Source organism: Gobio gobio, assembly GCF_949357685.1.
Source record: "Gobio gobio genome assembly, chromosome: 2".
In the NCBI taxonomy this organism is placed as follows: domain Eukaryota; kingdom Metazoa; phylum Chordata; class Actinopteri; order Cypriniformes; family Gobionidae; genus Gobio; species Gobio gobio.
Window position 1 is genome coordinate 8,177,645 of NC_137098.1, and position 20,587 is coordinate 8,198,231.

The window sequence follows — 20,587 nt, forward strand, 5'->3', positions numbered from 1 at the left end:
TATTGTTTTGTAGCTTGTTGTAAGTCACCCACTACAACTAACACGGCGATAAGCTTATGTGTGAACTGACATTAGGCTAATATTGTAGATTTACCGCTGTGTTAGGTTTTGCTCTAGCCTGGATGCCAGCCGAACTTAGCCCCACCCACAACATTTGAGGTCGGGAAGTTCGGTCTGGACTTGATCCGTTGTGGAGCAACTATGCTCGAACCAGAGCTGTTCAGACCAATCAAATTGTCAGGGCGGGCTTTATACGATGATGGACAGTTGAGTTCTGTTTACAACTATGCGTCGCTCAACACGTCACTTACTCCGTTGCTCTGATTGGTTGTAGGTCTATCCAATTGAATGCAGAGGCATTTTCTTTCCTGGTTTGGTTGAAACACGCCCCATAATCACAGCCAGTGTTAATTTCGTTGACGAATAATTTGTGTCATAATTTTCGTCAACAACTTTTTTTTTAACACTGACGAAAACGAAGCGATAACTAAATAAAAACTAGTGTTGGATGACAAAAACTATGACGAAAACCTACTGTCATTTTTGTCAACAAATAAAAATGACACGAAAATGTTAGGGAGGGACGATAAGGGAAGAGATCCAGTCAGAACTGATGTCCTGTTTAACAGATGCGCACATTTGATTTGAACGTGCGGATCTAACCGCTGGAAAACACGGCCTACAGGCTCACGCATCAGAGCGGCTCACAATCAATGAATAGTGCACATTTATGCCAGGCAATTGTTTGTGAACTAATGCTGATGAATAATGACAATGTTTACTTTACGATGTTTATATAGTAAAATGTTTTAGACGGTTGTTTACTTCAATCAATGTGTATTTCGAGCTTGTTTATAATTAAAAGTCACACATTATATATTCGTTTTTGCTCACACAATAAACTGTATTTAATTTCATTCCCATTTTATTCAGTCAGGAGGAAAGACCAGTATTTGACACATATTCAATAAAGTATCAGGGTTATAATAGTTAACTAAAACCATAAAAAAAAATCTTCATTTCTTGAAATGAAATAAATGTTAACTGAAATAAAAAAAAAAAATAAACTAACTTATTTGAAGCGTTAGCTTAACCTGATATGGCCTACTAACTAAAACAGAAATACAAAGTTATAAAAACTATATAGATGTTTTTAAAAAACAAACAAAAAAGGCTAAATGTATTACAATTTAACTAAACTACTACTGTAGATTTAGTCGACTAAAACTAGACAAAAACTAAAAACAATTCAGGTCACTAAAATATGACTAAAACTAAATGGCATTTTAGTCTAAACTAAAACTAAATCAAAATTTGCTGTCAAAATGAACACTGATCACAGCCCAATGGAGCAGTATCAGACTCGTATTCTGACTAGAGTCTGAGTATGACGACGCCACGCTAGTTTTGATCAGTAATATGTGGAAGAAGCAAGATCATTTAATAACCATATTACCGTGTAGTCAACCTATGATAATTCATATTTAAACAACTATTGCTTTGTGTTGTTGGCCAGATAAAATGACAGAGAATAGAAAAACGGACTTAAGATCATTTTTCAGTGCAACAACGCCACACATATCCTTACAAGTAAAATTTTGGCTGTATTATTTGTGTCCCCTTCTAGAGATATTTTTGTTTACTTTCCCCCCCAACTGTTAGATGAAATTTACGCCCATGCTTGAATTTATGAGTCATTCATTATGTGCTCTATTATAGGACACGGTTTTAAATAACTATATGCTGCATTTTACACATTTTGGTTTTCTCACTTCACACACAGACACAAAGCATTTATTTGAAACATTAACGTTTTGATATGATTCACATCTGGAAGCTCTACATACTGTTCATTAATCATTGAATAAGGTTTGGGGATATGCTAACAAACTCCTTCCACTGTTTGAGTGCCAGGGTTCCTTTGAGGTATTTTGGTTTTCTGAATTTGCCATACTAGTATAGTTCTGTTTGTTGAATAAACAATGCATTATTCATAGCATACAAGTGAGAGAAAGCAGTACGCATTAGACACACTCGAACAGAACCTCGGTGCATTAACACTTTAGAACAGATGGTCACATTTAGCCTCTGCTAAGTGCCTAAACTTTTGCAGAGAAAAACACACCTTTATTAGGGTGGTATTGAAGGGGTCATGTCATATAAATATTTATCAGTGTATTTGTTCCATGTGGTCCACTAACAACATTTCATCCAGTTCTATATATAATCTTTTTTTTTTTCATCTTCCACCATCTCTCTGGCCATTTCAATTGAACAGTGTTTTCTGCAAACCAGGATCACTGGAAATATGTGAATGCAAAAAACTACATACACATACAATTCATTTTTCCTTTTCAGTCAGCTTATGATTTCAGGGACAAATAATCGATAAACACTTTTGAGTGATTAGTAAGCCTTGCACAATACAATGTTATGACCTCAAAACATGTTTACTAGGGCTGTGGATCTTTAGGTAGGAAGCAAATCGATTCGATTCACGATTCATAGGTTTTCGATTCGATTCAAGAACGATTTTTGACAATTCAGAACGATTAGATTCGAGACGATTCACATTAAAATTCAATGCGATTCGATTAATCCGATTTGATTATGCATTCATATGCATTCATTTTATATGCATTCATAGGATTATTAAAATGCTTCCCCTAATGTTTCTTAGTCAGGGTGTGAATTATACAGCGGCCTTCAGAGGTCAGAGAGAGGGCAAAAAAAACGGTAACATTTTACAATAAGGTTCATTAGATTAACATTAGTTAACTACATTAGTTAACATGAACTAATAATGAACTGCACTTATAAAGCATTTATTTTACCTTTGTTAATGTTAATTTCAACATTTACTAATGCATCTTTATTCATCTTCGGAACACAAATGAAGACTTTTTGAGCTTCCTGTCCCTCTATTGGGAGATAAACAACTACCACATTAAAGGTCTAGAATGTAATCCGTGACTCCAGTGGTTTAATGAAGAGACGCCAGTGCTTTGTTTGCACACAAAAAAAAGAGTATATATATATATATATATATATAAAAATGAGTATATATATAGTATATATATATACTCTTTTTTTTATATATATATACACACACACACCTCTTTATTTACAAAATAATACCACGCATGCATCGTGGTCTCTCCCTACTGGGTTGCAGGTCAATAGTTTTGTAAATTATGTTTTTTTTTGTGCAAACTAAGCACTCGTGTCACTTCATAAAATTGAGGTTGAACCACTGGAGTCACATGGATTACTTTAATGATGTCTTCCCTACCATTCTGGACCTTAAAGACGGTAGTTGGGTGGCTCCCAATGGAGGCACATAAAGCTCTCGGATTTCATCAAAAAGATCTTCATCTTCAAGGTCTCACAAGTGTGGAATGACAGAAATTTCATTTTTGGGGGAACTAAGCCTTTAACCTTTTAGTGCTATTTCACTTCTGAATTGCTGTGATGCATACAATAACCAATGTAATAAAGTGTCGCCACAGTCATGTTTAACTGTTTCAGAGAAAACTGGAGCAACGGTCACTGGACAGTTCACTTTGGAAATGCTGTGAAACGTGCTAGAAGCAATGCCATTTAATTGTGCAAAATTGTACCCACATGCATTTTTTTCATGACACTGCTGTTTAATAAACTCACATCTGCAATGGAGAAAAACGTTTTCCCTTTTTTGTGAATTTGTGGCTAATTTATATGAATTTGTACAATTTCATGCACATGCCTTAGTACGATTTAAACAAAAAATATTTCGCTCAAGGAAATTTAACAAGTAATTATTAAAAAAGACAAGTAACACATTGGATTAAATAAAAAAAATTGAAGTAGAAACACTAAAATAGTATTTTCTTGTAAAATGTACTCCAACAATCCTTGTTTTATTTACCTCAAATTTGAACTTTGAAAAATCATCATCAAGGTTATGTTTCGGGTTTGATCTTCATGCTTACTTTTTTCTAAAAATCATGTTCTCTTATGATTCGCATTGTACGAATAACTAAAAAATTGCCACTTCGTACAATAGTTATGTTTTCCTGTGAGATCGGGTTGGTTCTGCCCCTCACTATCAGTCTCTTTAAAAGACCTGCATTACCTGGACAGGATCGCAAAATATTCCAGGCTGGAATGTGGAGCACAAAATGTTATGATCAGACTGATTTTTAATGAAATTATTAATAAGGAGAATCAGCCATTCTTCTGACGGATATCAAGAGGAGTAGAAGCTAATGAACAACTGACTAATGAATGAACTAATCGGATGGTGGCATGGTTTTGATTTGACAGGAAAGGACCATTGTTTCACGGAGGCCGTGCCAAATCTGTCCAAGATTCAAAAGGAAGCACTGCTAATTGTGTTGTTGATGTAATTTCCTTCGATGGGAGGGGTGTGTGAGTAGGAAACACCAGGGGCATCTGTCTGAAGAATCACCCACCGGCAATCACACCAGATGGCCTGCAGGAACTCAACCCTTCAATGACATGTATGATGAAGAGACCTGGAAGCCGTTAGCGTGTGTTGTGCATGTTTCTATGTGTGACTGAACGTGTGTGGCGAGAAGGTGAGCAGAAGGAGAGCAGCCGAGGGGCTGAGGAACATCTGGCAGACATGTCAGGCTAGTCTCTTCAGAGCTGCTTTGGCCGAGGCAAATCTGTTTAAGTCACAAACTTAACATGCCTCATGCATAAAAAAGGAGTTCACCCATGAATGAATTCTTCAAATGCGTCATTCTAATGGAAGCTCTGAAGCAAAAACGGAGTAGAAAAGTGTGGAGCGCTCCATTTGTTGCTCCTTGAGTTTGCAGAGAACTGTGAGCAGCGGATTGTGAGGCAGGTGCGTTTTTCTCCTGAAGGATTTCCACTTGTTTAAAGTTCAAAGAGTCCTCTGGCCTGCTTTAATTTCAAAAGATGATATTACCAAAAACTATTTCTTTTGAGGATATTTGGTTTGAGAACAGTACTTCAGGCTTTTGTACTATAGTCCCAGGTTGGTACTAAGCATTATTCTTCACATAAAAAGGTAAAAATAGGTTATGGTGTGCTGAAGATTCACTGATTTAAAACACACCTGGTTATAAAGGGAGGAAAAAGGGGTCTGTAAAGTCAACCTGAAATCAGAATGAACCTTTTTACTTTCGGTAAACATTCCTGGGATTATTTTGCACCCCCAAACATTATCTCCTTGCAATAGAGCCGTTCCTAAAACGCAGCTAATGGCAGCTACAGTATATCAGTATTTAATGTCAGTGTCAACATTTACTGAACTAACAATTAACAGTTGTATTTTGTTAATATTTCGTTCATTTACTAGCCTAGAAATCTAGACGCACCCTAGTGGTCGTCTAGCAACTCTCCGTATCATGAAGATTAATGAGCCATTTTGGTAAAATCATATGTAAAATCCCGTCCTAATACACAACATTCTGGGAAAAAACAAGGACAGCAAGTCATTGCAATTCCATAGCAATCATCATTTTGGTCTGACCTGCTAATAGAATAGCACCTCAAAGAGAAACCATGCTGACTACCTCATGTCCTGATGAGTCATATCCACCAAGTAGATGTAAGGCCTATATTATTATGGTACAAATCATAATTGGTAACTCTTTCCATTAGTAACTGCAATTATTAATTGGGATAAACAGAATTTACGTTCAAAATATTTTATACCTTTTTAAATATGTGCAGTTGTGTGTGGTATTTTGCCGTTCATTCCCGTTATAATCAGAAAAGCTGTTGCGGCAAGTTTCACACAATAGATCTGGAGTCATGATGTAACAACACACCCCGACAGGAGATGGAGAACCCAGGAGCGGGAGTTTAATGCAAAACTGGATTACAAACGAGGTAAGTATAGCAAGATAAGTTTTCAGGTAGCTGAACAGGCAGTCAGAACAGTCTTTGAAAATAGACAGGAACATAGACTTCTGACGATTCACAGATATCTCAGGAACATACACTACAGTCCTACTCTCAACCCGCTCCAAGCGGGATCTGAACCAGGGTCTCCGGCGTGGGAGGCGGGCGCGCAAACAAAGACGCTAAAGACCGCAGCCTCTAGCGTCAGTCTTTAGTGCGCCTCTTGAGGACAGGGGAGGGTTTACACGCATAGCTCTCACTGGCCATTACACTCAACCCTCTAAACCTCACTCCCATCCAGGTCAACGGCACAAAATGGGCTCCGTGCGGGATTCGAACTGGGGTCTCCGGCGTGGGAAGCGAGTGCGTTGCTGTGGGTCAGTTGCTAACGCGCCTCTTGAGGCCAGGGGAGTGAGGTTTACACACATTGCTCTTACTGGCCTATGTTCATTAGATCTGGTAGGTAAAAAGTCTCAAATCACAGGATACCTTCTTCAGCAGACATTGATATAACAAAGAGGATAGCGTTCGTGCCAAACAAAACCAGGCTTCAGGTAAGCAGTCGAGGTAATAACGAAAAGCCTTTGTCAGTCACTTATCTTACAGGAAACGTGAAGCATCCAAGAAAATAATGCATCAGTAAGTCCTTTAGGGCTCAAGAAGGTGAGTCAGAGGAAACTCAAACAAGGCCAGAGTTATCGGTGTCCCAATGTGTCGTGAGCCAGAGTCCTTACTGTCCTTCCCAGTGCCCAAATTTATGTACACAATATACTGATTCACGAGCTTGGGAGCTAGTAGGGTTAAAACTGTACTTTTAAGGGCACCGCCCGAATTACGTCGGTACCACAGAGTACTGATTCACATTAAATCAATCAGAGCCACATTTCGGTAACTGAGAATGCATCTGGTGATATAGACTAGTGTCTGTGAATAGTAAACTGCAAAAAGACTTTAAATACGAATCCTGCATGTCTCTGTGTGAATGAATGGCGTAGATGTGTGGTTTAATTTACCTCACACACACTGAATCGCGCATGACGGTCGCGTTTTCCATCTCTGCCATCTCATACGAGGACATGAACGCATGAACGTCATCTCCAGAGTCACTTCATGAGCATTTTACCGTCTCATTTGAGAAAAACTATCGTCATATCATAAACACACAGAAACTCAAAAGGTCTTCACAGCAACCCGACAAAATAAAAAATTGGTTTAACTTGACAAATATATTACTGTTGTACAGTAGAATTTAGATTTAATTTATTATTAATAATACTATCACTAATGTAATAATAATAAATCACCAAAACTCAATTTTTAAGTAATAATCAAAAAAATTTACAGTATAAAGCTCAGTTGTGCAGCACTTTGTTTGGCAAAAAAGTTTAATTAAATTAAAAGATACATGAAATTAAATGTTTTATGTCTTCATTTGATTACCAGAAAACACGCATGAAAAATCTTTTCATAGATTTTTCATATATATATATATATATATATATATATATATATATATATCTTTTTTTTTTTAGGGCTGGGCAAATTAACGCGTTAACGCGGGCGATTCATTTTTTCAGCTTAACGCATTAAAAATATTTAACGCAAATAACGCAGCGTCTGTTTTTATATCAATTTTTGCCTAGCGTTACATGATCACACTCCTATTCATGTAAATGCTTCCAAGCGCGACAAGACACAAGAGAACGCGCTGTATGTCAATGTCCTGTCTGTGTGGCTGCGTCTCATGTCAGCTAATCGAGGGACACTCTGACACACACACACACACACACACACACACACACACTTGACGCACAGACAGACTCGCGTCAGTCTCCTGCTCACATCGAGTTCTTGAAAAAACAATAACAACAACACAGAGAATTTTGAGTATTCTCATATTAGGAGTCTTAAATTAGATATTAAACGTCTTAAATGAACTTAAAGAGTTGTGAGGAAATGTGATGCGCGGGACAGCGCGTGAGATCTGCGTCATGTTCGTCAGCGGCCGTTCTTAAAGTGACAGAAGCACTGATGATGCCTGTCATTAATGTTCATCAAAGAACAACGGGAACAGAGAAAATCGTAGCTTTAATGATGATTAATCTATATTTCATTTATTATTTATGCAGTTGTTTGATAACTATTCAGTTTCTGTATATGTCTAACAGGGAAGGCCACAGGTAAAAATAACTTTATTATAATGGGTTTATGTAAAGATTGTTTTAAGTTCACTTAAATTAAAAGTTGTTTTTTTAAAGCCTAATAAATGTTGAAATTGGGAGCTTTCAGTTATACTGTAATGTAACGTCATTAATGTTTCATAGAGACATGATATGGCCTTCATTCATAAAAAGATGCCATTACAACACATATTTAAAATATACTGTCTTTAAATTGTTTCTACATTAATTTGGAGAGTAACTGAAATTATTACAATATCAAAATATTAAAAACTTGCGATTAATCACGATTAATTACAGAAAAAATTTGATTAATTAGTTAAAACATTTTAATCGATTCCCAGCACTAATATATTTTATATAGTTATTATGAATTCAATATACAGTATATATATTAAAATGTATGTTTTTATTAATTCAATTAATTAAGTAGCTAGTAGTCTACTATTTGGTAACTATTACAGTATACAAACATCACAGACAATGGCAGAGTTATTGAGGTAAACATCCCTAAAAAATGACCGTTGGGTACCCAATCCTAGGAGCTAGGGAACTGATTGAGAGACACTCCTCATGATTTCCTGCTGTTTAAATGGTGTTAGTTCTACCATGTGGATGGTGATTTGCATGTGTTTGTGTCACAAGCAAAAACTGCAACTCATCGACTGGCCGCTAGAGACTGGTTCCAAAAGGGAGTAAATTTTTATCTCCCCATGTTAAAATGCCTGACTTTACAACAGACAAAAATATATTTACAGACTCGTACAAAAAGTGGTTTTGGTCTATACAGCTAATTTTGCCCTTCATGACAACTGTGAGGGAGGTGATTTTTTTTTTTTTACTCCCGTTTAAATAATATTAAGCCTTAAAGTTCTTCATAATTAAGAGCGTGGTCCCTTGAGTGACAGGGGGATTGCCACTATGGTCGAGCTAGGCAGTGGTTTCAGCAACCAAGCACCTCAGCTCCATCCACGTCCTGCCTCTTAGCTCATTTTCAGTTATCCGGGAGTGCCGCGCGATGGTGCGCTGCCAAGGTGGCAACAGCTGGCTTTTAGGCTTCAAAACTGCTATTCACAAACCTACGGTTGATGTCACGGACGCTATGTCCATATTTTTTTTACAGTCTTTGGCGTGTCATCAGAACTCGGGTGAGTGTGAGGGGCCGTTTACACGACACCATTTTCAACTAAAAACTGAAAACTTATGCTTTTTGGCCAAAAAAGCAAACTTTTGAAAGTGGGTTTCAATGTGCAACTTTTTGAAAAAAACTTGAAAGTGTTAGTGTTATCACCTAAGTGCAAATAAAATGCGAAATTGTGATATCGGTGATGTCATGCGCATATGTATTACGTGTTCAGTCCATAGGCACAGAGTGTTTCTTTACAAAGTGACCGCCACCTACTGGCCTGGCAGCAGAATACAGCGCTTTTACGTTTTCACTTAACTGTGTGAACGGGAATAATTTAGATGTTGTCGTCTGTACGTGAAAAACACAAAGCAATTTGTTTCCGTTTCCAGTTTTTAGTACATTGTTGTCATGTAAACGTACCCTAAGAATGAGGGAGAGTCCAGTGGTCTTGGCCATTTTTAACTATTCAATGCCAATAAAGACTGTTAAGAGTGTAGTCGATTAGTTACTTTCCAAAGTTAAATTCCTCTGATTTGCCATTACATTTAAGCACTAAATAGATGTCTGTGATTGGTTACAATGCTCAACAAAAAATTAATATTTTGAGTCAATGGGAGTAGAACTAAATGCATTTGTGTACAAATTTTACATTCAATTAAATCGCATTAGCCATATTCATAGTCTGAAATATGAATCTGCATATCCAGCAGGTTGGGTAACACTTTATTTTACAATGTCCTTGTTAGACGTTACTACCGTTACATGCAACTAACTCTAAACCACACACTAAGTACATACACTCACCTAAAGGATTATTAGGAACACCTGTTCAATTTCTCATTAATGCAATTATCTAATCAACCAATCACATGGCAGTTGCTTCAAAGCATTTAGGGGTGTGGTCCTGGTCAATCTCCTGAACTCCAAACTGAATGTCAGAATGGGAAAGAAAGGTGATTTAAGCAATTTTGAGCGTGGCATGGTTGTTGGTGCCAGACGGGCCGGTCTGAGTATTTCACAATCTGCTCAGTTACTGGAATTTTCACGCACAACCATTTCTAGGGTTAACAAAGAATGGTGTGAAAAGGGAAAAACATCCAGTATGCGGCAGTCCTGTGGGCGAAAATGCCTTGTTGATGCTAGAGGTCAGAGGAGAATGGGCCGACTGATTGAAGCTGATAGAAGAGCAACTTTGACTGAAATAACCACTCGTTACTACCGAGGTATGCAGCAAAGCATTTGTGAAGCCACAACACGCACAACCTTGAGGCGGATGGGCTACAACAGCAGAAGACCCCACCGGGTACCACTCATCTCCACTACAAATGGGAAAAAGAGGCTACAATTTGCACGAGCTCACCAAAATTGGACAGTTGAAGACTGGAAAAATGTTGCCTGGTCTGATGAGTCTCGATTTCTGTTGAGACATTCAGATGGTAGAGTCAAAATTTGGCGTAAACAGAATGAGAACATGGATCCATCATGCCTTGTTACCACTGTGCAGGCTGGTGGTGGTGGTGTAATGGTGTGGGGGATGTTTTCTTGCCACACTTTAGGCCCCTTAGTGCCAATTGGGCATAGTTTAAATACCAAGGCCTACCTGAGCATTGTTTCTGACCATGTCCATCCCTTTATGACCACCATGTACCCATTCTTTGATGGTTACTTCCAGCAGGATAATGCACCATGTCACAAAGCTCAAAATTTTTCAAATTGGTTTCTTGAACATGACAATGAGTTCACTGTACTTAAATGGCCCCCACAGTCACCAGATCTCAACCCAATAGAGCATCTTTGGGATGTGGTGGAACGGGAGCTTCGTGCCCTGGATGTGCATCCCACAAATCTCCATCAACTGCAAGATGCTATCCTTTCAATATGGGCCAACATTTTTAAAGATTGCTTTCAGCACCTTGTTGAATCAATGCCACGTAGAATTAAGGCAGTTCTGAAGGCAAAGGGGGTCAAACACAGTATTAGTATGGTGTTCCTCATAATCCTTTAGGTGAGTGTATAGTTGATTATTATTACTCAGTACTTAAAATAATTGCACTGAATGTAACACCTTAAAGTGTAAGCGCAGGTTGCACTAGCTGTCACCTAGCACTGCTGTTTCACACAAATCTTTTCTGAACAGTGTGCTATTCACCGAGGGAGCGAAGGGTCTGAACTAATCTCCTTGGGAACAGCTCTGTCACACCATTTTCTACATGTTCAGTAGTGTGTTCATGTGTGCACAGATTTGAGACGTTTGCCAAGAACTTCCTGTTTTTGCATGGACTCCATTGTCAAAAAAAACCCATCCCTGCTGTTCTCAAGAAAAGGAAGAAAAAAGTCTGCCTGCACTGACTTTTGCCCACACTTCAGATGTGAGGAAGGCAACACCTTTGGAGAAAACCAGATGCTGTTTTCTAACAAACATGGAGTGTATACATTCGCTCAAACTTACTGAATATTCACAAGTGAAGAGGAAATAAGCTGTTGTTGTTGAAGTTCCACCTGTCATTAGCATCACATGTCTAATTAGCTTTAACTTAAAAGTATGCCAGCCAGCGCCAGCCTTTTTGATCATATTCACAAAACTTTCATAGCCCCCAGAATTTTTGCTGTATGCATATGTAAACAGTCAATATATCAAAAGAAGGAACACAGCCTCTGCTTTTAAACAAACTAAAAAGCATTTTTCAACACTTGAAAAGACACTTGACAAGTTTCATCAACAACAACAAAAAAACAACCTTTCAAACAAAAAGCTGTGAAAATACAGGTTTTTCTTTAATCAAACACTATGTCTGGATCAGAATCTGTCCATCAACACCCCTAAAGCTCCACAGTCCTATAGCTCTTCATGGGTTTGACATTTCATTCTGTAACGCTGGGAAGATTTGATTCATATGCTGTTGAATGTTTGATGATCACGTTAGCTTACTTGTGCGTAAGGAATCCGCTCCTTCTGGTTTACGCAGATCAGATTATTGCAGATTATCGGAGATGCTGTACTCTTTTAAGAATATGCATAACAGCGCCCCATACCATATAGCAGTGAAAACACAGATTGCTGGTGTAACCCTTCCGGTCCTACTCGCACCGCTCCAAGTGAGATTCGAACCACTGTTTCCATCATGGGAGGTGGGCACGCTAACAGTTGCTACTACGCCTCTTGAGAAAAAACTTGTCAATGGCGGGAAAGCATTGTCATAAATTACAGAGAATCTTGTCAATTAAATTGGAATGGGAAAGAGTTCAAACGTAATATAAAAATGCTGTTGGTTTAGATGTGTACTCAGTTTTTTATGAAATCCCCCTCAAAAGCACTCCCACGAGTCCTGATTATAAACTCCAGAGAGACTTTCTAAAACAAAGCCACTCTGTATGTGACAGAAGCAGAACAGAGAGAGAAAGAAATATGACTATTATTGCCTTTAACAAATCTTCAACCTTGGCACACAAATAAAAGCATATCCCACACATCAGCAAAGAGCTATATGCTATTATTCATCCAATACAACGTCCTGTCAGCAATTAAGGCTTCTAACAACTTTAATTTATACGTAGACTAATAAAAAAAATATTTTATTTATTTATTTAAGTCCCTTAATATCACTATATTATTTTTCAAAAAGATCAAAGTATATGATCTCTCCATGGTGTACCATGTGTTTAAGTTGTCAGTATGATCTATTGTTTATATCTATGTTTGTAGGTTGCACTACAAAATTATGACCCATCATTTTGACATACAGGTTTTACAAGTAGCATTTATGCTGTTTTATTAAAACTTGAACCTTAGAGTCCGGCATTTGTTAATACAACTTTCCATGCATATTGTGAACAATAAACCCAAATACTACATCTGAATATAAAAAGTACACAGTATAACAATGTAATTCTTAAAAGCAAATTGTGAAAGTCGTGTGATTAACTTCAACATGAGGATATATGTATGTATGCATGTGTATATATATATATACACACACATATTATATATACACACACAGATCATTATGACATTATGACAGGTGAAGTGAATAACACTGATTATCTCTTCATCACAGCACCTGTTAGTGAGTGGGATATATTAGGCAGCAAGTGAACATTTTGCCCTCAACGTTGATGTGTTAGAAGCAGGAAAAATGGGCAAGCGTAAGGATTTGAGCGAGTTTGACAAGGGCCAAATTGTGATGGCTAAACGACTGGGTCAGAGCATCTCCAAAACTGCAGCTCTTGTGGGCTGTTCCCGGTCTGCAGTGGTCAGTATCTATCAAAAGTGGTCCAAGGAAGGAACAGTGGAGAACCAACGACAGGGTCATGGCCAAGGCCAAGGCTCATTGATGCACGTGGGGAGCGAAGACTGGCCCGTGTGGTCCGATCAAAAAGACAAGCTACTGTAGCTCAAATTGCTCAAGAAGTTAATGCTGGTTCTGATAGAAAGGTGTCAGAATACACAGTGCAACACAGTTTGTTGTGTATGGGGCGGCATAGCCGCAGACCAGTCAGAGTGCCCATGCTGACCCCTGTCCACCGCCAAAAGCACCAAGAGTGGGCACGTGAGCGCCAGATACCACAGCACACCTTCATGGGTCTAGTGGAGTCCATGCCTCGACGGGTCAGCAAAAGGGGGGCCAACACAATATTAGGAAGGTAATGGTAAAAATGTTATGCCTGGTCGGTGTATATATATAAATAAAAAGGTACAAAGGGGTCAAAACAGGATCAGGAATGCCTCCGTTACACACAAATGAAGAACTGCTGCAAGGAGACGGGTATATACAGTTCATATACAGCTAACATCACCACCATGCACTAACAAAATATTCTGTATCACACTGTCACTCAGACATTAATAAACACCATTGTAATTTTTCATATTTTGCTGTGATGTTTGGGCACCCTCCAACTACCTCCAGAGTCTCAAAAATATTGGCAGAAAGCTATGGAAAATCAAACAGCATCCCCTGCACAAAAACACTTATGACTGTCATCCCATCCCACTCTTTCTGCGCTCTATTGTGTCTGACTGTGTACTGTGTGCTTCTCATATAAAGGCAATGTGCAGTTTTAATACTCCTAGTACAGACAACATACAGCAATAACCACCCAGAGGAACATTTTTATTGCTGAGGTTGGTCCATTAAAGCTCAAGAGACAAAATGAGGTTCACAGCTATTTCTCATTTCATCTCAGATGTTTCTAAAAAAAAAACCTGAGAAGAATTTGCTCTTCATTTAATCTCTAATCGTAATTTCAATCATTACAACTCTCAAAATAGTTTTAGCATGTTAATGAATATGTTAATGTATTTGATCTTGGTGGACAAAGTTGCTAGGAGATATGTTACTGCTGCATGAATAGATATACATTCACAAGTTCACACTTAGATATAATTAAATAGAGTAAAGGTTATGCGTATTTGCCATGCTGTCCGAGGGGAGGACTCAGAGCTCAGAATTTGGCCCGAACCCAGGGTACTCCTCCATCCCAGGTTAGGATAGGAATAATTAGAAGTGAGGAGATGGGGTGGTGGAGGGTTAAGGCTGATTTAAACTTCTGCGTCGGACCCAAGCGGCAAACTCCCGCAGTTTCTCTTGAAGCCAATGCGGAAGTGACAAATAATGCAATTCATCGACTGGCCACTAAAGACAGGCTCCAGAAGGGAGCAGAATCTGATTGAGCACCATGTTAAAATGCCCAACTTTACAGCAGAATAAAACATGTTTACAGCCTGGTACAAATTGTGGTTTTGGTCTACACGGCTAATTTTGCCCTTCTTGACAACTGTGATGGGGTGAATTTTTTTATAACTCATTCATTTATATTATATAAAGCATTAAAGTTCTGCATAATTAAGGGCGTGGCCACTTCGAGTGACAGGTGGATAGCCATTTATCTGCTGTCTGTTAGTTATCGCGTCACCTCAGCTCCGCCCACGTCCCGCCTCTTTGTCCATTTTCTGTTATCAGGGAGTGACGCGCGATGATGCGCTGCCAAGATGGCAACAGCCATTTCGTCCATACTGTGCGCTTCAAAACTGCTCATCAGAATCCTATGGGTGACGCCACGGACACTACGTCCATATTTTTTTACAGTCTATGGTCGAACCTAAGCCGTATCCTCTACGCCGCATGTTACGCGTCGGTTTTCATTTATACTTCTGTGTTGTTGTCCGAGTCAATGTGCCATTACACATACAGACCGCTAGAAGGCAGTAGGGATGCTCGGTATACCGGTACTGGGAAAATACCGGTATATATTTTATTTAAAACGGTACAATATCATGATTTTGCTCATTTCGGTATATGCTGCTGTTCCGAAGTTCACCGCTAGATAGCAGTGTGCTACCCAAACTGACACGAAACCGGCAAATGTGGTGCCATAGAGGAACAAAATGAACAGTTGATTCTCACTCAACAAGCCCAAAACTAATTAATAAAGAGAGGATTAGACGTGAAATTTGGAATTACTTTGCTTATAAAACTGATGAAGAACCATCAAACCTTGCCAAGCATCTGTGACTTGCCATTCCTGTCTTGTATAAGACATTAAAGATCGACAGGTGAGTGCATAATTCAAACGATCTAATGAAGTTAGACATTTATTTTCTTTTAACACTCGTCAACACACATAAGATCGTATTGTTTAAATATCATGAAATCTCCATCGTTCGTTTCAACCAGTGATGTTTAGATTTCATAATATTTGCACGCATACTATTGCACTATTTACATGCACGAAAGACATAACCAACTGTGTTTATGTGACTAACTAACTAAAGATGGACATTTTTGACATCATTTTGTGTGTATTTGACTAAGGAAAAACAACTTAATTTGGAATGCGCAAGCTCTTTAGGCTTGTGTGTTTGTTGTTGGTATGAGCACAAAGAAAACTCTCTCAAAGAGCTCCCATCCCATGCATTATGAAATTCTATAAAATCGCTTGCATGTTCAAATTGGCAAGGTTTAAAAAGACGTGGGCAAGTGATTTCCGTCAGCTCCCGAAACGACGTGAAAGTGTTGAATCCGAGCGCGCAGATTGCTTTAGTGTAGGTATGATGTCTTTTAAAGCCAGAAGCAATTTGCTAATTTTGAGAGCTAGAGAAGGTAGACGCGCAGTATTGCTGAAATTACTTCTTACAAAATAGTTAACAAATGCCTGATTTGATGTGATTAATCTTTGTTGATTAATTTAATAATAAACATTTGCTGTAATTTCCCGCTTCATAAAACCCCAAACTTGTGAGAGTGAGTAAAATTATGTGCAATACCCGCGCCAAAATTCAGACCCTGTATGGTATTGATTTAATATCGGTACTTCAGTATTAGATTGTGGTACCGTACCGAAGCCGAAATTGTGGTATCGAGCCATCCCTAGAAGGCAGTGTCCATGGGTATGTTGATGGTGTAATAGGGCTGGGCGATATGTGAATTTTTTGGGGGGGATAATCGCCTTCAAAAATATCGCGATATCTGATAATATCGTCTACTCCGCACTGACCTCGCCCACGCGCGCCATTGCTCATGTCTGTGTCAAAATTTTCCAGGCATAAAATGGAGGACAACGGCTTAATATCAAAGAAAAGATGCACACCGGTAATTTGGCAGTATTATGGATTTAAAACCAAATGCAAATGGAGAACCAGCGGATCCAACAGAGGCTATCTGCAGGCTGTGCAAAAAAAAAAGTAAAGGTTAAAGATGCGCAGCCCACTAATCTCCGCTGCCATATCCACATAGGCTACACCATCCAGTGTAGCGGCCTCATTTGAGCCCCGCTCTGCAGCCGCTTCTCAAAGCGGGAAAAGTTCTAGTTTAACTCAGATTGCTTCTGCGTTCGCTTGTGGAAAGAAGTACGATAAATCCAGTTTTGGTTTGGTTTCACATTGCAATTATTCGAGCGAAGAACTTAACATGACACACTTGCGTCCACTCGTCTTCATCTATGTGGGACATTGATTGGTTTGTAAACGGATGCGTCTTTGACAAGAGTGAATGAACGGACGCATATCGTTGCCACTATTGAACACTGCGCATTGCTGGACTATTTTCGTTACGTTTAAAAGTGGACATTTCAAGCTTTATATAAACATATTTCTCATGTTTGTGAGACAAGTAGCTGCTGAGTTTGGGTTTATTTGAGACACGCTCAAGTTCATGCGCAAAGCATGTGATCGCTCCCGCAATTATTGTCTGCTATAGACTATTTGCTTCTTATTTATTAAATCCAGGCAATTATCTGATTAAACGTTGATTAAAATTAAGATACAATTTATACAAAACGAAATTCACATTAAAGAAGGGCTTTCTAAGCAAAATCATGCAAAATTTTGTGTCTAGAAACCTGCATTAGATTGTTGCGTTAATGTTTTATAAATGCATAGGTTCAATTAAATAACGTGGTGTTTAGATTATATTTTATTTCTGAGAACTAGCCTAATGTATTTTTAAAAAATGAAAACATATTTGTTTTAATTTTGAATGATAATTTAGATTTTTGATGATTTTAATGATTTTTTTAAAAATGCATGGCAACTGCTAAGACAATTAAATAACGTTGTGTTTGGATTATATTTTATTATTAAGGTGTCTAATTAAAAAAAAAATCAATTTTTTTAATTTTGAATGATGATTTAGTTTTTTGAAGATTTTACTGATAAAAAATGCATTTATGATTTTCATATGCAACTGTTAAGACATGCTGGGTAAACCACATTTACGGTGTTTTACAGATCACCTGCATAAAGTTATTTTAAGGTGATGTTTGTTTACCCATATTTTGATTTTTTTTTAAAACATTTTGAATATGTTACTGATAAAAGCAATTTGTCTAAATGATTGAATATCGTTCGCATTGTGTCCTGAATATTTTTTTTTTTTCCAAAGGTTTCGCTCTCTCGTTTTATTTTTAGCGTTAGTATTTTAAATGTTCCAGGTTAAATGTTCCAGGTTTACATGTTTGATTAATATTTGTATTATTAATAGGCTATTCTATTTATAATTTAATAGCCAATAATATTTTTAGAGCTGTTTAAAACATTTAGTCAAGCCAACCTATGTCTCGTTAATTTGTAACGTGCTTCTCTTTGCGCACAACCACAACCAACATCTTATCCATATACTTCAATGTTTTGCTTTAACACATATAGGCTACTGTAGCTATGCATCAAAAACACTAAAAAGGTAAGTGTATGGTAACTACTAAGCTATTTATAATGTATTTGGCAACGCAATGTCCTGTGAGTTTATCAGTCGTCATTTTTATGATACTGTGAATTATCGTCTGATAACACTGACTGTTATCGACATCGAGATATTTGCGAGACATCGTCGATATGCCATAATATCGTCATATCGCCCAGCCCTATGGTGTAACCCACAGTATCAATACAAAAGCTGAAGGAGAAGCAGCAGTGATGGCGGCAAATAGATAGCGACTTTTCTTGCAGCTTGAGTTGTTGTATCTAATACAAATTAAGCATCTCAGGTTGATTAGTAGAGTTAAATAAGAGGCGATCTGGCGCTGGAATGCGTTGTTGAAATCATGCAGAGTGCTCGTGGTGCTGTTTTCAGTATTGGTGGCTCGTGCACAGCCGCTTCAATCGATTGCTGTTGCGGAGACTTTATTCGTTCCGTTAAATTAAGAAAATGAAATGCACCCAAATGTGTCCCTGTTCTTGATATACAATCACTGATTAACATTGGTTTTAATGAGAAAATAAATAAAATTATTGCAAACCAGAACCTCTGGCACGCTTAACAAAAATTCTACCACTAGACCATCAAGAACTCACACACACAGCGGATCGATGTAGTTATTCACTAACAAAGAATCTCTGGACTACAAAATATTGTGTTATATAGCAGCTGCAAGGATGAAACCATCATCCCATTTCTGGACACACACTCCTATTGCAGATGCGTTGTTACATTTTTGGAGTGGTGCACGCCAGGGTACGTCGTAGGCTACACGTGCAACACACAGCCTACACCGTAGCTACGCTGTACACGCGACGCAGAAGTATAAATTGGGCTTTACTATAATGGAACAGAGGTAAGTCTGCTGTATACAGTATTGTTACGTTCTTTTCCTTCTCCCGCCTCCTGTCAATTTCTTGGTCTATTGGTCCAAGAAGCTGTCCATCTTCGGTAAAGGAAGACTTGCTTTTCTTACTTTCTTTTCATCAGTTAGGTTAGAGGTTGAACTTGAGTTAGATTGGTTTTTGATTTGTTTTGTTCTGTTCTTTTCTTTGGTGCCACTTTGTGTCCTTTTCCCCAGGGTTACTATTTTTCTTTGTATCTTTGGAGGCCGTAACAGTATAAACCTCTTATTAATGGAGTTGATTAACTAATTGTGCACCTCCTGTGTTAATTAGGTAAATTTTCTGAACGTGCTCCTCCTTAACTGTGTTAATAAAACATAATTTAATCCCATAGCAGATCAGGCAGGTGGAGCTGGGGGAGGTGGAGGGTTTCAGAGGAACTCTGATAGCGCTGCAGGACTAGCCTACAGCAAACACTGAACCAGACTATTTAAATGTTGAGCAAGAAATCTCATTGGCTGCAGAATTAGCAGTGGCCAATCAGCTTGTGCCATGTAGTAAATGATGAGCAGATTGCATCTGTGTTTGAAAGGGAAACTCCTACAAATGCGTATGCAAAAATAACTATTCATTGCTAATTTTTCACTGCATGTCTTTAGTAAATCCTGACAGTAGGTTATTTTTTTTAACAGCACTGGTGCAAGCTGTTAAATCTGTCCCTAAATGCATTCAACTGGCAGCCTTAATAAAATACCCACAGAGAAGAAAACCAATGTCATAGCCACTCCACTGATGCATGTGAACAGAGCGAGAAAGGCCACTCACCTGAGGTGTCATCCCGTGACAGAGGTAAAGGATGGGAATGTTGTCAGTGTCTGGCCCTTGGTCGAGACACAAGTCAGTCTTCAGAGAGTTTCTCAGCTAAGAGAGAAATGATACCATCAGGAAAATTAAGTGTACACAATCACACCATTTTTTGTTGTTGTCGTCCCTCTCTCTCTCATACAGTAGGTAAAACTCAAGGCTGTTTCTCACTTGCATCGTAATTCTCCTCCTAATTACAGGTTGTAATTATAAAATTCATTTTCATAAGTGTATGCACACTCATGAATCATCTAAATTATATTCCAGTCGAAGTAAAAGAGGTGTACTGTCACGCCTTCCACAAATAACTCGCTGCGCTTCTGTTTACCTGATTTTCCCTCCAGAGTATAAAGAACCTATTAGGAAAATCATTTCACGCAGAGCCTCAAAAACAATTTTTCTCCATAGGCCTCGAAGTGTATTGTAACTGCTAGGTCTAATGAAAATAATGTTTGAACACATGGCTGTATCAGTGACAACTGAATTCCTAGCGGAGGACTT

At 38.3% G+C, this 20,587-nt stretch overlaps 1 protein-coding gene across 1 annotated transcript in view; it reads right to left on the reverse strand.

Moving 5' to 3' along the window:
• galnt18b (UDP-N-acetyl-alpha-D-galactosamine:polypeptide N-acetylgalactosaminyltransferase 18b) overlaps window positions 1-20,587 on the reverse strand; it is a 177,469-nt gene that overhangs the window by 19,242 nt on the left and 137,640 nt on the right. The window contains exon 9 of the mRNA XM_079802002.1: window positions 20,048-20,143. Within this exon, the coding sequence (XP_079658128.1) occupies window positions 20,048-20,143 (96 nt within the window). The remainder of the gene's footprint in view (window positions 1-20,047; window positions 20,144-20,587) is intronic.